General features: G+C 45.8%; 2 protein-coding genes across 2 annotated transcripts; one reads left to right on the top strand and one right to left on the bottom strand.

Annotated features, from left to right (window-relative positions):
- Window positions 1-1,527: 1,527 nt before the first annotated feature.
- LOC116967519 lies at window positions 1,528-6,613 on the top strand. Its single transcript, XM_033014161.1, has 3 exons — window positions 1,528-1,826; window positions 5,316-5,475; window positions 5,610-6,613. The coding sequence occupies exons 1-3, from the start codon at window positions 1,596-1,598 to the stop codon at window positions 6,455-6,457; spliced, it is 1,239 nt and encodes a 412-aa protein (XP_032870052.1). The 5' UTR covers window positions 1,528-1,595; the 3' UTR covers window positions 6,458-6,613.
- Window positions 6,614-12,441: 5,828 nt separating this feature from the next.
- On the bottom strand, window positions 12,442-13,142 carry LOC116967520 (histone H2B 1/2-like). The gene has a single exon (XM_033014162.1). The coding sequence runs from the start codon at window positions 13,089-13,091 to the stop codon at window positions 12,717-12,719; it is 375 nt and encodes a 124-aa protein (XP_032870053.1). The 5' UTR covers window positions 13,092-13,142; the 3' UTR covers window positions 12,442-12,716.
- Window positions 13,143-17,874: the final 4,732 nt, after the last annotated feature.

The following is a 17,874-nucleotide window of genomic DNA, read 5'->3' as shown; positions in this document are numbered from 1 at the left end:
ACTCAGTTTCCTCTTTCTTTGCTCCTTTGGTCATTCTTTTGGCACTCATAATTAATTCACATCTCTTCCTGAGTTCCTGAACCAGTTGACTCATATTAACTTTGAGAGATTCCATAGATAACCCCTTTACACCCTGACCTCCTCCGTTCTCCCACTCTCACTACTTTGATTATTTTGATTTTGTCAATCTTGTTCATTTTCATTGCCTTTTCAACTTGAGCCTCACTGTTGCACCCTATTATGCTTCCATCCTCCAGCACTCTTGCATACTTTACTTCCCCAACCTGGGCCCTGACTATGCACCGCAAGAAATGCAACACCTGTCCCTTCACCTCCCCCCTCGACTCCATTCAAGGTCCCAAGCAGTCGTTCCAGGTGCGACAAAGGTTCACCTGTATCTCCTCCAACCTCATCTACTGCATCCGCTGCTCTAGATGTCAGCTAATTTACATCGGTGAGACCAAGCGTAGGTTGGGCGACCGTTTCGCCGAACACCTCCGCTCAGTCCGCCTTAACCTACCTGACCTCCCGGTGGCTCAGCACTTTAACTCCCCCTCCCATTCCCAATCCGACCTCTCTGTCCTGGGTCTCCTCCATTGCCAGAGTGAGCAACAGCGGAAATTGGAGGAACAGCACCTCATATTCCGTCTGGGGTCCTTGCGCCCTTATGGCATCAACATTGAATTCCCCCAATTTGGCTAGCCTGTGCTGTCCCCTCCCCTTCCTTCACCCTCTAGCTGTCTCCTCCCACCCTCCCATCCGCCCGCCCTCGGGCTCCTCCTCCTCCCTTTTTCCTTCTTTCTTTCCCCACCCCCCATCAGTCTGAAGAAGGGTTTCGGCCCGAAACGTCGCCTATTTCCTTCGCTCCATAGATGCTGTTGCACCCGCTGAGTTCCTCCAGCAATTTTGTGTACCCTGACTATTTTTGTCAGCTTCAATGGCTCTATCTTCTTTACTCCTCCTTCTCCTTCAAACCTCACCACTACATTTAACGAAATTTCCTTTTCTGGTTCCTTGTCTTCACTCTCCGATCCACCAGTATTGCTTTTCCTTCTTTTACGGCTGCTCTTCCTGGGACTACCCCGTGCTCCCACGGTTTCCCACTCCTTCTCAACACTTTCTTCGTTATCCTCTCTTCCACTGGCCTCCATACCACTAGACCCACTCTCTCCTATAATTTTGTAACAGCAGGGAATAGTGCCAGAGCACCGTTTACCAGACCTATACAGGCTGTCGGCCGATACAATATGCCCTCCGCATCTGCGACGAGCCGCCGCTTCCTCTATCTGCTCAGCCCCTCGACTCCTTTCAGCGACCAGGCCTGGCCGGCCGCCGCCATCTTGAGAGGCCAATTTTCCTGCGGGCGCACATCGGGCCGGCGTGGGCGGGGCCTGGATCGGCGCCGCGCGCCCCATTGGCCGCCGCCGCCCTGACTGACGGGGCGGGCGGGCCCGCCATTGGCCGGTGTACCACGTGACGGGCCGTTTGTGTGGGGGCGGGACTTCCGATGGGTGTTGGCCCCGCCCATCGGCCCCAACCGTCGTCCATCTCTCCCCTCCTCCCTCCCGCCTTGTCTCCCCTCGCCGGCCGCAGCCATGTCCGAGCCCCGGACTCCGCGCTTCAGTGACAGAGCAGTGCAGGTTCTGCTGGAGCAGGTGAGGGCTCGCAGGGAGGTCTTTTTCCCCTCCCAGGGCCGGAGTGTGCCCAGGGAGATGGTGCACCAGGCCTGGATCGAGGTGGCACACAGCGTCAACGCCAAGAGTGAGGTGCCAAAGACTTGGCTGCAATGCCGCAAGAAGTTCAATGGCCTGACCTGGACTGCTAAGGTAAGCCTGGGTGACGCCAGGTGGTCAACCCCACTGGACCACAGTCTGACACTTGCAACCTGTTAGGTGTCGACAGATTTCAGAACTGCAGGTGCAGGTTTGCACCGAAGATAGACACAAAAATGCTGGTGTCACTCAGCGGGACAGGTAGCATATGTGCAGAGAAGGAATGGGTGATGTTTCAGGACGAGATCCTTCCTCAGAACTGTCCCCTGTATCCCAAGGGTGTGAGATACATGCCCTGCATGATTGTGGATGATGTCCATAACATAAACCAGCTCCACCCCCCATTGACTCCATCTACACTTCACGATATCTTGGGAAAGCAGCCAACATAATCAAGGCCTATTTATCCCGACCTGAAACGTCGCCTATCAATGGCCTCCAGATACGCTGCCTGACCTGCTGAGTCACTCCAGCACTTTATGTCTATTTTTGTAAACCATCATCAATGGTCCATTGTCTCTATCATTTGCACCTGGTCACCCTTTCTTTTCCACTCGCCTGTCAGGTTGAAGATACAAAATCTTGAAAGCATTTACCACCTGATTTGGGAACAGTTTCTTCTCTGCTGTTGACAGACTACTGAAAAGCCCTTCTTTTCTCCAGCATTTTTGTCAGCCCTTTCATAAACTAAGGACGTAGTCCTGATCTCCCAACCTACCCCCTTATGGCCTTTGCACTTTTTCTACCTACACTTTTGTTTTAGCTATAATGTTGTAGCAATGTATTCTGCACTCTGGTATTTTTCTCTTTGCATTACCTGTTGTACTTGTGTATGGCTTGAATGTAACTGTATAGTACGATTTGACTGGATAGTATGCAAACAAAAAATGTCGCTATATTTCGGTATATGTGACAATAATAAATCAAACTAATAAATTATCCAATTTCCGTGGGTCCACATGCCCTACAGAACTGTTTGAACTGACCCATTATTCCAGCCTGCTCTTAACCGACAAAACCTATTTCTAACTACAGTTTCCCCCTGGAGGGAAATGCACTTCCCACTCCATTCTGAAAGGCAACAGTTCGCATTAATCAGCACTTTTGCTTGCTTTCGCTGTTTTTGTCATGTTGGCTCCAGTTTCCTAATAAGTTTATTTTGAAACTCCACCTTAAATGCCTTTTGAAATGCTTATAGTAACCTTCCTTTATATAATTGTAGAACCCAGCAGATGAACTAGCTGGTAATTTCTGAACTAGTTTTCTACCAAGAGTAAAGCTTTTTAATTGTCATATGTACTGAAAACAGAATAATGAAATTCTTACAGCATAATAGGTCTGTAAATGGAATTCACAAAGATAACATATTTAAAAAATCAATCTTTAAAAAATCAGTATTATTACAGTGCCATCTTATCCTACGCCATCTCCTCAGTAGCCTTGTACATTTGTCTTCACCATATATTCATCTAATTCCTTCTTCAGGTCATAAGGTCATAAGTGATAGGAATAGAATTAGGCCAATCGTCCCATTATGTGTACTCTGCCATTCAATCATGGCCTATCTCTCCCTCCAAACCACGTTCTTCTGCCTTCCCCCATAACCTCTGACATCTGTACTAATCAAAAATCTATCTATCTCTGCCTTAGAAATATCCACTGACTTGTGCATAGAATTATTTTACTGAACTGTATGTAAAAAGACATGCATAAGTGCAATCATGCTCGAGTACAAGAGTGTAAGAATAGTAGATTAGATATTTTAGCGGTTGTAGAACAGGTGAAGAAGTGACACCAATGAAGGGTGTGAAAATAAGGATGAGAAATTTAAAAGTCAAATTTTACTGACCCAGCATTCATTTGAATTGTCAAGCACAATGTGTGAATTGGATTTGATGTATCGTGGGATAAGGACTGCAGGGAGCGACAGTAATATACAGATAATGCCGTTGTCTGATATCTGCAACAAAACAGGTTCAATCCCGATCTCTGGTGCTATTTGTGAAGAACATTCATGCTCTCCCTATGATCAGTTTCTCTTGGGTGATCTGGTTTTCACGCAATCTCCAAAAGTTGGCAGCAATATTGGTCACTAAATTTCCGCAAGTGTAGGGAGATGGTGGAGGAATTGGGTGGAGTTGATGGCCATGTGAGAGAGGAAGGTTGCAAGGATATGTGGGGGAATGGGATTGCACTGAGAGCCAGCAGAAAGTCTGAGACACATGATTTCAGTGTTGATAGTGAAGATGGCAAAAGGAACAATTTTGATTGAAACATAAATTGCGGGACTACCTTGACGGGTCAGGCACCATCTGTGGATGGAATGGACAGATGACCTTTTGGGTATGAACCTTTCTACAGACTGATGAAAGAAGTGGGGAGAAAGCTGGAAAGAGGAGGGGGCGAACAAAGATTGGCAAGTTATAGCCGGTAAATGAGAGATGGGTGGACAAAGGCGAGAGATCAAAAGGAAACTAAAGGGTGTCAGATAAGTAGAGGGGGAGTGAAATGTAAAGCCAGATGGAGCGATGAAGGTGGTAAAGTGGGGGCGGTGGAAGGTGGAGCAAATCAGGTAGCATCTATGGAATGAATAACAGAGTTAATGATTCTGGACAAAGACCCTTCATCAGAACTGGGAATGAGACAAAACAAAGAGGTTTTGATGATTTCAAATACATACTTCTTCTTCTTCTTCTTCTTTCGTGTGGCGTGCACAGCCTAAAGTTGTTGGACAACTTGTTCTATTTGATCTTCCGTTTGTGCACGTCGAGTTGATTGCATTAGTTGAAACAGGGCGGACCACCTGAAGGTTGCAATCTTCCACCCCTCAAATACATTAAATGGTTTTTTTTTAATGGGCAATCAGCCTGGTATCTGTTTCTATAGTCAAGCTTAAAGATGACAAAGCTTTGGAAACAATGTTTTAGAAGGAACTACAGATGCTGGAAAAATCGAAGGTAATTTAAAATGCTGGAGAAACTCAGCTGCCTCGCCCGCTGAGATTCTCCAGCATTTTCATCTACCTAAGCTTTGGAACCGATGTGAGTTATGACTGGAAGCTTTTCCCTTTTCCGCTATGATTAACAGCACTTTGAAGAAAAGCGATCTAGTAATTATCTTAAGAAGGAGTCTGACCCGAAACATCATCTATCCATGTTCTCCAGAGATGCTGTCTGATCTACTGAATTACTTCAGCAATTGTTTACTTTTTTGTAAAGCAGCATCTGCATTTCCTTGTGTCTAGTCACTATCACATTGTCATTATAGAGTATGCTGCACACAAATTGGCCATCTGCTTCTTGCATCACAGAAACTGTTAACAAGCTGCAAAGATGAGTCAAACGATAGTAAATAAAGGGAAGCTTTTTTTTCATGCACATGATACAGCAATGTACACCAAAGATTATAGAGCGGAGCTCCACTCTATAATCTTTGGTGTATACTCAGTTAACTGGCGTCATTCCTTCTGCATGCAGCTGGTTCGCTCATCTGGGTAATGTGTTGCAACAATGAAACACTAACTCACTCCCACTATTTCTGCAGGAGAAGTTGGCACACAAAAGAAGGAAAAGAACCAGCTGCGAGGAACGGCCAGCCTCCATTCTAAATCTCACCCAGATGGAGCAGGAAGCCCTGGACATCATTGGGCCAAACAGCAGGAGAAACCTCGAGAATGGCAAGGCTGGAGGCCAAGTACCACAGGGTACCTTCCTATTTCTCTTATCTGCTGTTTTAACTCATCACACAGGCAGCATTATCATCCTTGAGCTGTTTGTGTGCTGTTACTACCTGACCATCCCAGGGCTCGCTAATTCTTGTCCCTCTCCCTCTTTACAGATCTGACACATTACCTAGGCTTTATGAGGCAGGAGATGGAGGGGGGACATTTTACAGAAGATGCACAGTCGCCAGCCCCGTCATTCCAGTACATCACCACTGACATGAACATCTCCAGTGGCATGGATGCTCAGCTGAATGGATCGGCACACTATGAATTATTCGGCAGTAACGAACAGGAGCTGTCTATAGAGGAAAGGACTGTAGAGGAGACAGATGACTCAAGGGCAACCTCTGGTCCCAGCTATGTCGAAAAGGATGAAGATGCAGATTTAACCGGCCCTGCCTTTAAAAGAAAGCTTTTCCATGAACATCATCAGTTGCTCAAAGCTTTGGACAGTCTACCCAAGAGTTGTCTCACCCTGTCTGAGAGTGTAGAAGAGTCTGCTTCTATATTTTGTGGTGTTTTGGCGCAGGGCATCACTACTCTCCAGTCTACCATGGAGCGTGTTGCCAACTCTATGGACGCAGCAATGAAGCCCTCTGTCCAGGAGCCTGTGGCACCCACACTGGCGTCATTGATTGAGGCTCAAACCGGTGCTATTCAGGCCCTGGCTTGCACCATATCCACTAGTTTAGAAAGGCTGGGCGGGCGCATTGATAGGGGCTTCAGTAACATCTCTGACCTCCTCCAGTCTGCTGTGCCGCAGGTCAATGGCAGCATGGTCAATGAGTCGCGGCCTCATCTGAGTGAGCCAGCTGGAGTGGCTCTTGCTGGTCCCTCTCTGGATAACAGCACGTCTGCTCACCCGCCATCTCCTCCAGCCCCAGCTGCTCCTGCAGCAGCACCATTGAATCTGCAGTCGGCGATCAGACCCCCTCGAGCTCAATGGGACCGGCGCCCTTGAGCATTTTCCACCCCCTGACCGAGCTACAGTAACTGCCAGCCCTTGAGCAAAGCCACAAGGGAGTCTCGTGTTGGAGCAGCTAGAGGACTTGATAAAGGTAAATTTAGTAGGTCTACTGATAGTTGCATAAGCAATAAAGTATTTCATTGTTTTCAAGTCTAATGTTTTTGGGTGGCTGCTTTTAACTATGGTACTACAATCTTGAGTATCGGACATCAGTGAATGAAAGTATTATTGGATGGAAGTATTATTGGAATGTTGAATGACCATTGAACATGTTTTTCAGGACTATTAATGGGCAGGAGTTTACTAGTCCATAATTCAGGTATAAAAGGCCAGGAAGCACATGACACACAGTAGTTTGTCGTCTACTAATCTGATTGACATTCAGACAACTATTTTATCAGTGGTTACATAGGAGAAGGCCATTCTGCCCTTTGAAGCCATTCCACCATTCAACATGATCGCTACCATATTCTTGTTATAGCCCCAAACCTAGTGGTGCTTTGTGTCGAGATATCTGCTTATCACCACCTTACATGTTCAATGACTTAGCTTCCATTGTCTACAGTGTTAGTGAACCCTGTTGTCAAAAAATCCCTCCTCATATCAGTCCAAATGTTCAGATTTCTCTCAGTCTAGATTTCTCTAACCTTAACTAACTCTCTCTCCCCCTCTCCCCTCCCACTCTCTCTCTCTTTTTTCGCTGTCCTGATTAATTTTACTTTGTATGCCTCGTTGTCATCTTCTCCTCAGCCAACAATGAACCATTGTACATTTTCTTGATCACTATCATCTTTGATCTGTCATTTCACAACTTACCCTTCCATATCTCTAGTTTCTCTCTCCCTTGACTCAGTCTGAAGAATGGTCTCAGCTAGAAATGTCACACATTCCTTCTCTCCAGAGATGCTGCCTTTCCTGCTGAGTTACTCAAGCATTTTGTGTCTGTTTTCAGTCCTAAAAAGCTTGCCCCATGTCTGAGTGGCCAGTGGTTTCAGACCACCCTATCTGGGGAAAATGGAAGGTAGACAAAAAAGCTGGAGAAACTCAGCGGGTGAGGCAGCATCTATGGAGCGAAGGAAAGATTAGACAATACATAAAATGAGGGTGACGTTATCCTCATAAGGTGGAAGCAATTATTGGTTAAGTGATCTAGTGTGTTGTGGGATCACTGCAGGATATTACAGAGCTCCGACAGGTTCAGAAACAGCACTGAACCTTCATAGTAACCTGAACATAATTAGCTCTGTATTTACAAACCTTGTCAACAAGGTATGGACTCCATCCCACTGCTGTGTTGTTCTGTAGTTGAACTGCCACTTACCCAGCTCCCCCTCTTTCATCCAGAATGGAATGACCACATCAATTCCACTTTCTTAACAACTGCACTCAGTTAAGAGTTGTGAAGCCTTTGAAGACTCGAGTAGTAATAACCCTGTCAAAGGCTACACACTGATTCATCCCTAAGACAGCATTGTCTATTGGTGTTGTATATGGTACATTGTATATTGTCTATTGGTGTTTCTGGGTAGCATTCCTATAAAGAGGCTAGTGTAGAGGCGCAAACGTCGTGAATAAATGGATTCTTTATTCGGGCATTGGAGGTTGCAAATACATGGACGTTTAACACTTTAACATAATAGTCGTAGTTGTTGAGAGGCTGTTGCCTCGTGGGCTCGGTTGTGCTCCTGCTGCGGTGGCAGGACACACACATGAAGTGAGAGGAAGCAGAAGAGCAAGAGAGCGAGAGAGGGAAGGTCAGGACTTATATACTAGGGCACACCCCCAATATATCTCGTGACACCTTCCCAGGATTGCCGAGGATTCGCATAGGAGGAGTGGCCGAACCACTAGGTGCCGCTACACTAGGACATTATTGTTTTGTCCATTTCAGCACTTAGTGACTTTTCGTTGCAACATCACCCGCAGTTCCTTCTATCTGCTTGTTCCTGTCTGTGTTGGATTCAGTAGCTTGAGCAATACGTGAGCACAAATTATTGGCATTATTAAAGGACAGGAAATTATCAGCAAAGATTTTGAAGCTATCGAATCACACTAATTCCTGTCTTGTCAAATTATTGTAACTTTTTTTAATTTTTTTATTGCAACTTTTTTCAAAGGATTTATTTGGAAAAAAAATTCTGTATGTTTCAACTTCCAAAAGCCGACTGATGAACATTGTTTCAGTTTGAGCATTGAACATGAATTTGTGAAGATTGGCCCTCTCATACATTAAAGCAGTGAAACATTCTAGAGAAATTAGTGTGTAGCTTTATTCAGAGTGGTTGTTGGTGAGTGTGTTTTTGAAAACAAAAACATTGTGTATTTTTAAGTATTTAAGAAGGAACTGCAGATGCTGGAAAATCGAAGGTACACAAAAAAAGCTGGAGAAACTCAGCGGGTGCAGCAGCATCTATGGAGCGAAGGAAAAAGGCAACGTTTCGGGCTTCGACCCGAAACGTTGCCTTTTTCTTTCGCTCCATAGATACCGCTGCACCCGCTGAATTTCTCCAGCTTTTTTGTGTCTTTTTAAGTGCTTTGCACAAACATTGTGGAATTTTACCCAAGGCCATTGTATTTATTTACTGCCTTTCCCCCTTACAATGGTATGTTGGGCAGAATCCATGATTCCATTGGGTGTTTGGAGCTCTGGATCTCCTTGGTTTATTTATTGGTTGATCCCTTTGTCTCCCACATAGTCTAATCATCTCTAACCTTTGTCCACCATCTGACTATCATCGCTACCCCCATGGCCCCCAACCCTCACCTGTATCAACATAATACCTGCCAGGCTTTGTGACCCTCCTCTCTTCCAGCTTTCTTTCCAGCCCTCCCCCCACATCAGTCTGAAGAAGGGTCCAGACCTGAAACATTACCTATCCTTGTTCTCCAGAGATGGTACCCGAACTGCTGAGTTATTTCAGCACCTTATGTCTTTGTTTCGTAAACCAGCATATGCAGTTCCTTGTATCCATATCCTTGGTTTATTGCTTGTTAGAATGGACAATGACCTGAAATATCTCCTCCAGAGTGGTGAAGCAGATTCACACCAACCTCGGATGTCCCCAGCGATATGAATGTCTCCTTCTGTTTGCTTCTTGGGATTGAAACATACCTTAAGGCACAATGCTGTCAAGTTAGATTGTAACTTTTTACTAATATCGTATGCATGTTTTAGAATGGGTTTTAGGTAGTATGATGTGAGAACACACAGTGCTGGAGTAACAGCAGGTCAGGGTCTCAATACGAAATGTCATCTATCCATCCATGTTTTCCAGAAATGCTGCCTGACCTGCTGAATTACTCCAGCACTTTGTGTCCTTCTGTGTATTAATCAGCATCTGTAGTTCCTTGTTACTACTACATGATATGAGGAGGTTGTAGAACATGAAACTGCCATAGGACAATATGATGCCATATGATGTGCGTGCCCTGTAAAATTGTAATTATCTTCCATCATTGGGAACATAAGATGCATTACTATTACACTGAATTGTGTCAATTTTGTCTTTCGATAATCATTATTGCAATGTATACCATATATTTTAAGCTGTGTAATGTAAGATTTTAATTAATGTTTAATTGATTTTAGTGCACATTGTACAGTCCATGGGATATACTTGCATATCAAAGTGTGCAAGTTATGTCACTATTTGAGTGGTAGCACAGTGTATATGATGGAGATTGTTATATTGTATCATTCAGCTGATAAAGGCACACAAATTTTATATCTTTGTACACAATAGGCATTGATACTGTATCTTCCATTCATGTAGGAAATATTGTGATTATGTACTGTGTCAGCTTACTGTTGGGATTGATACTGTATTATTCAATTGTATATTAAACTTTCATTTCAGTCTATATTTGGAAGATTGCAACCATGTACTTGAATCTGGGCATTTGATTTTTGGAGTGATATTTAATTTATTTGGGGATTATCCTTTTTTATTATTATTCTATCATTGCGGCAATGCCAACAATGCACAAAGGATTAGATGTGTCGGTCGACCAAGAATTCAATTAAATAATAAGACCTGTGAATGAGATCAATTTCAGGGCTGGGGGGATCGCTGACAGTGACTGCATTTAAAGTGTTATTCTTTCAGTCTCCAGGATTGAGACTAGTGGTGATAATTTATTTGCCGATTATTGGGTGATATTTGTGATAATTCATCTGCATCTGTGTCATGACTAAAATCAGCCTGTCGATATAGATACAAAATGCTGGAGTAACTGGGATTGGCAGCATCTCTGGAGAGAGGACCGAAAGGAGTCTGATGATGGGGCACGACCCGAAACGGCACCCATTCCTTCTCTCCAGAGATGATGCCTGTCCCACTGAGTTACTCTATCTACGGTGTAAACCAGAATCTGTAGTTCCTTCCTACATCTTGCTGTTTTACACTACATGTTCCTTTTTAACTTGGGTCAATTTTGAGGGGTCTTGAGAAAAAAGTCTGGAGCAAGTGATCACCAAGGCAAAGAAGGGCATGAACCAATTACAGGTAAATTAGATTAATGTATATTGGTATGGTAACAAAGGCATGGTGGGCCACAGGGCCTGTCTCTTTGTTGCTTGACTATGATCTATAACTCCATGAATATTTTTATCTAGAGTCTCAATAGTCAATGTTCAGATTTATTTGTCACATACACAATGAAGTACAGTGAAATGAACACAGGTGTCTTATCTGGAAGACACTGGTGCGAATGATGTGTGGTAATGGAGGCAGATCTCTCAGTGTTTAGAAAAGCACCGTGCAACAATAGGCAAAGGAATTGATATTGATGAATACCCCCAGTGTAGGCAAGGCAAAGTGAACCTCAAGTGTGTATAACTTGCCAAATGTAACAATTGTTATATTATCTGATGGGACATTCAAACTCAACCATTGACAGAAAGAAAGCACATTGGTTATTCTGGGCTCCCGGCAAGGCAAGGTGATGTGGATGGGACCTGTTGGTACTGAGGGAGGTTGGGGGCAGTTAAGATGGCCAGTAAACTGTTGAGGTACCCATATCCCATGAACTATGTTACAGAACATCTTGTATGGAGTTTGCATCTTCTCCCTTTGATTGACTTGGCTCCCTCTCACATGCAGAACCCTCATTATGATGGACCATAGACGGGGGAGAGGAGAGAATAATGTCTGTTATTACTGCTTGTCTGTTGTAACCGAGTAAAGAATTACTGAGTAATAGAGTATCATTGCACAAGTAGTAGAAACAAAGGACTGCAGATGCTGGTTTATACACAAGAGGACACAAAGTGCTGGAGTAACCCAGCTGGTCAGGCAGCATCTCTGGAGAACATGGGTAGGTGATATTTCGGGTCAAGACTCTTCTTCAGGCTCTCGGTCTGGAACTGGGCCTGGAATCCAGCTAAGTTGATGGCCCTGGCCTTCTGGTGGCCGGGGGAGAGGCGACGATCGGCAGAGTCAATGGTCGCGGTCCTCAGGTAAAGATCAGTGGTGGCGATGGCATATGTGACCAGGAAGTGTCCGAGGAAGCTGAGTGGGGCGGAGGTGGTGGCAGTGTCCAGCCTGGATGCAGATGGAGAGGTGCGGGCTGGCATTGGCAGCCCAGCCTGGCGGTGAAGGGCGGTAGGTCTGGCCTGGAAGTGGGTCAGGGAGGAGGTGCAGGCTGGGTTGGCCTGGTAGTACAGGTCAGTAGGTCAGCCACCTGGGAGGCGATGTGGGTTAGAATTGGCCATGGACAAACTGCCCTGATGGAAGCCGTAAGGTCCATCCGCTACAACCAAAATCGGTTATAAAGTGGCCCATAATAACCAGAGCTTACCTATGTGCTGGCTGCCTACTGTAAATGGTCCCTAAACATAGGTGGGTGGAAAGAGGCGATTAAACAGATGGAAAGGCAATGTGTAGGTGTGTTTGACAGTCAGTTTAATGCTCCCGTATCTCTGCTGCTCGACGAAAAACTGCATTTTCGCAATAATTAATTGCTACTAGGAGAACGTATTGGAAACAACATTTCGCTTTATTGGGCACGATCAAGAACACGACACACCACAGATCAATAAAGCCGCCTTTTACAAAAAGTGTCCACTTCAGAGGGCGAAACGGGGAATGAACTGTGAGCTGAACGATTCAGCAAGTTCCTTCATTTGTTACAAAAAGGTATACATACAGTACAGCGATGCAGGCTTAGTTACCACGAAGATGTGGGAGGCTCTTAGAAGAGCCTTTGTTTTGAGAGGGTTTGTCCCCCCATCTCGATACGTTATGGCGGACCTTTACTTGGAGCTGGTGTACTTGGTCACGGCCTTTGTTCCTTCAGACACGGCGTGTTTGGCCAGCTCCCCGGGCAGAAGTAGACGCACGGCGGTCTGGATCTCCCGGGAACTAATGGTCAGCCTCTTGTTATAATGGGCTAGGCGCGAAGCCTCGCCGGCGATGCGCTCGAAAATATCGTTCACAAACGAGTTCATGATGCTCATGGCCTTGGAGGAGATGCCGGTGTCGGGGTGGACCTGCTTCATCACCTTATAGATGTAGATGGAGTAACTCTCCTTCCTCACCTTCCTCCGCTTCTTGGTGCCTTTGGCCGGAGCCTTATTTAACGTTTTCTTAGCGCCTTTCTTCGAAACCACTTTCTTCTCTTCAGGCATTGTAATACGTAACGGTCAGGCACAAAACGCAACACGTCGCCGTTCCTGACTTATATAGACAGCGTCTGCCGGCTCATGTTAATGCGGGATAGATGAATGTTACCTTTATGATTGGATGCTGGTGACATAATTTGTGCCTTTGCTCTCTGGTTGGTGAAACTTCTGCAAAGTCAAAGCATCCAATGGCAAGTATCCGCACGGTAATCCCTGACAATCTTCTCCAAGGATAAATACTAAATGCTGGAGTAACTCAGTGGGTCAGGCAGCATTTCTGGTGAAAAGGGTCCCGACCTGAAGCATCACCTATTCCAGGGGTGGGGAACCTGCGGCCTTCTAGGCCATTAAGTGCAGCCTTTTGAATGAATCCAAATTTTGTAGAACAAATCCTTTTATTTTTATTAATATGTTTTTGTTCGTCTTATTATTTTTATTTTTATCTTAAAATGAACCTATTTAAAATACCAAAGAGTAAAAGAAGATTCAACGAAATAATCCTCCCCGACTGACGGCCACAATTAAAACATTAGTAAGTCATGAGGGCTATTTTAACAAAATAATGTACATTTTGAAGTATATCTTATTGAAGTTTCTTGGATGCGGCCTTATTAGATTACAGCTAACTTAATGCGGCATTCCAACATGAAAAGGTTCCCCACCCCTGACTTATTCCTTTGCTCCAGAGATGTTGCCTGACCTGCTGAGTTACCCCAGCATTTTGTGTCTATCTTTGGTGTAAACAAGCATGTGTAATTTCTTCCTACACAATCTTCTCCATGTCCTCTATAAGACAATAAAACGTAGGACCAGAATTAGGGTATTCAGTCCGTCGGCATTATAGACAATAGACAATAGGTGCAGGAGTAGGCCATTCGGCCCTTCAAGCCAGCACCACCATTCAATGTGATCCTAACCTTTGGAACCTTTCCTAATCAAGAATCTCTCAATCTCTGCTAACTTTAAAGATACCTAATGTCTTGGTCTCCACCGCCGTGAAATGAATTCCACAGGTTCACTCTGGCTAAATAAACTCCACCTCATCTCCACTCTAAAGGTATAATGTGACGTTTAAGAAACATTTAGGCAGGTACATGAATAGGATAGATTTAGAGGTATATGGCGCCATATCCTTTTACTTTATTCACAATTATGGATGAGTAACTGCCGAGAGCGATGAGGGCCGTCGGTGAGAGAGGAGGCCGCCGAGAACGAAGTGGGACCTGGAGACGGCAAGCGGTAGATAGGACTTTTGTATCTTTGTCAGGCACCAAAATGTGGCCCGGTTCACCCACTCCGGAGGTCGATGGGACCCGTGCTGCGAGCGTGGAGGGTCAGGGACCTGCGAGCATCCGCCGAGAGCGAGGATGGCCGTCGGACAACAATAAGAGCCATCAATGAGCGTTGGGACCGTCGGAGAGAGAGGAAGGCCGTGTGAGAGCAAGATGGGCCGTCGAAGAGCGAGGAAAATCGTCAGAGCATGTGGAGGCCCGAGGGATAGCGAGGGGACCGTCGGAGAGTGAGGAAAGTTCTTGGAGCAAGGATTGCCGCCAAGAATGTAGTGGTGCTATCATGTGAGACGGCAAGCAGTAGATAGAACTGTTCGGTGAACTTTTATCGGCGCTAAAGCGTGGTGTCTGCTGTATTCCTGGCGAGTGATAGTTTGGTATTTCAACTGCGCATGCCCAGGTCATAGGTCACTCGAGATAAACATTCTCGGCAGCTGAGCTGTTGCGTGTTTACAGACTTGCGTTTCATCCGTTCAGGATCGAACCGGGGTCTCCGGCGCTGCAAACACTGTTGGATTGCTACTGGAGTTAGATAATTTAGAACAAGTGCCGTCCCCTCCTGTGTCCCATCCCTGTCCGGGGTCGGCCGTAGATATCCTAGGTGACGGGACACTGGCCCGGAACAGTGGCGGCCCCAGGCTTACAGCCAGCGCAGGGAAGAAGCACTAACTCCAGCTCAACTCTGCTCCAACTCCAGAGGAACCCGTTCCCCGATGGGCCAGGGACCGTCAGCTGCACCTCTCGCCTTGTTCAGTGGCTGTCCGTTAACCCCCTCGGAGAGAGAAAGAGAATGTCCTACAATGCTGCCGAGAGAGGTTCTGCAGAAGTCCAGAGGGTTGGTTTGTGAAGTAAGATAGATATAAGATCGAATTAATGTTCATAAAAAAACGACACCTGTCCGTTGTTGAGTTGGCCAGAATTCTAGATTAATTCATTGGTAGAATACTTAACAATTTATACACAGTTTATGCAGCTAGCACTTCGTTCACTTTTTCTTTATCACGAATGACCTTTGACAAATCCATGATACCTTGTGTTTTTCAGAATACCGAACTCGCTTATTAGCGAACAAGAAGGACTGTCAGAGAGAGGAGGGAGAGTGAGGAGGGCTGTCGGAGACCCAGGGAAGAGCGAGGAGGCTGCTGAAAATGAAGGCGGACTTAGCGCGGAGGGGCGGGATGTTGGCTGCTGTCACATGAGATAGCTGTAAGTAGGACTGTTTGGTGAACTATTATGACTTTGTCAGCGACTGCCAAGGTTGCGTTGATGGGATCCGCACCACGTGAGCGAGGAGGGATCCTCAAGCAAACGCCGGAGAGTGGGGAGATTATGGGAGAATGAGGATCGCTGTTGGAGAGCATGGAGTCCGCCGAGAACAAAGGGGACCCAGCTGCCACGTAAGACGGCAAGCATTAGATAGGATGTCGGATGAACTTTTGTAACTGCCAGGACCAAAACGTTACAACGGTTGTATGCTGCGTGGGTGAGGTCTGCTGTATAAATTCCGGTGATTGGGGACAAGCCCCACTGCAGTGGTGGGGAGTGCTGAAACGCTCCCTCACTCAGCCCAACAAAGACCCTTTAAACAATTACTGAAAATAGCTGTTTTGTCCTTTTGTTCCATCTGAGTGTTCTGTATTTTGTCTCTTTCTTTGTTGCCAGCATTTAATTGTAAGCTAATGTGGTCTACATTCTTACACTATACTTAGTGTGATTTTGCCTAATATACAGTAGGATTGTCACTGAACTGTACGCAAAACAAAATAATTTCATTGTACTTCGATACACGTGACAATAAAGTATGATTAAATCAATTAAGTAGTCTTGACTCTTAAGTTCCTAATTTTAAATTGGTCGATAGAAGGACTAATCTTTGATAGAATGTAGTACTATAAAAGGATACAAAGTACTGGAATAACTCAGCAGGTCAGGCAGCCTCTCTGGTTCTCTAGAGATTCTGCCTGACCTGCTGAGTAACTCCAGCACTTTGTGACCTGTTGAGCATCAAGCATTTTGTGTCAATCTTTGGTGTAAACCAGCATCTGCAGGTCCTTCCTCACCAACATTGGCAGTTCTTTGTTTCTACTATAAATATCAGCTGAATCTAATTTTATTTTCGGGGTGCTGAGGATGTATTTTAAACATTTAATTTAAATATGGGATTGTTTGTGCGAAAATAAGCAGACCCTGTGGTGGTTAAACAATGAATGTGCAGGAAGGAACAGCAGATGCTGGTTTAAACCGAAGATGGACACAAAATGCTGGAGTAACTCAGCGGGACAGGCAGCAACTCTGGATGGAAGGGATGGGTAACATTTCGGGTCTATTCCTTCTGCAGACGGTGGAGAAGATTGTGTGGCGCGGCCTTTCCTGCCGGGGACCGGACCAAAGATTCAGCAGCGGTGCAGCACTGGTTTCACCGTGGAGCGGGCAATGCCTTACCTGGATCGCCGTTTGAAGCTCCGGAGTGTTGGGCTTGCTGCTTCAACAACGCGGAGCTGTGGTTTGCGGAGCTTCCAGCGCGGGCGGTGGTGACTTCAATATCGCGGAGTCCTGTGATCCCTTTGCCGAGGGCCGCCTGCGTGAATCTCCGCCCAGCTCGGCCTGTGGACTTTGGGAGCCGCGGTCTCCGGTAGGAAGTGGCCAATTCGGAAGTCCAAGCCGCTGAGAATGTTCTCCCATTCCGACGTCGGAGTTCCATCATCCGTCGAGCGGGCCTGAACATCGGGCCACCCGTAGCGGCGACAGCAAGGGGTTTGGGAGCCCCCCGACCACGGGAGAACAACAGAGGAGGATGACTGAACTTTGGTGCCTTCCCTCACAGTGGGAAACTTTGATTCCGCTGTGTGGGGATGTCTACGTTAAAGACTATCATGTTCTGTGCTCTTTTTTATTCGTATGGCTGTATAGTGACCACAAATCTCACTGTACCAATTGGTACATGTAACAATAAATGTCTCTTGTTTGAAGAATGAGTCTGAAGAAGGGTTTCGGCCCGAAACGTTGCCTATTTCCTTCGCTCCATAGATGCTGCCTCATCCGCTGAGTTTCTCCAGCACTTTTGTCTACCTTCGAATTTCCATCATCTGCAGTTCCCTCTTAAACACAAATGTCTCTGAAGAAGGGTTTCTGCCCGAAACGTTGCCTATTTCCTTCGCTCCATAGATGCTGCTGCACCCGCTGAGTTTCTCCAGCTTTTTTGTGTACCTTCGATTTTCCAGCATCTGCAGTTCCTTCTTGAACACTTTGTCTACTCCACTGTGATTACTCCTCAAGGTATGCCTACTTTGAAGAAGTTCTCCTCCTCTCTCCGGAGACAGTTTCACAACCGCCTATTTCCTTCGCTCCATAGATGCTGCTGCACCCGCTGAGTTTCTCCAGCTTTTTTGTGTACCTGTCTCTCTCTTGTTGCCCCTCTTCAGACAAATACATGTTCCCTTCAGACAATGAGTGTTGCATTGAGTTGCAGGGACTCCTCCCCGCCTCTGTGGGGCGCTGTG

This window comes from Amblyraja radiata, chromosome 39 (assembly GCF_010909765.2).
Source record: "Amblyraja radiata isolate CabotCenter1 chromosome 39, sAmbRad1.1.pri, whole genome shotgun sequence".
In the NCBI taxonomy this organism is placed as follows: Eukaryota; Metazoa; Chordata; class Chondrichthyes; order Rajiformes; family Rajidae; genus Amblyraja; species Amblyraja radiata.
This window is presented reverse-complemented; position numbering and strand designations above follow the sequence as displayed.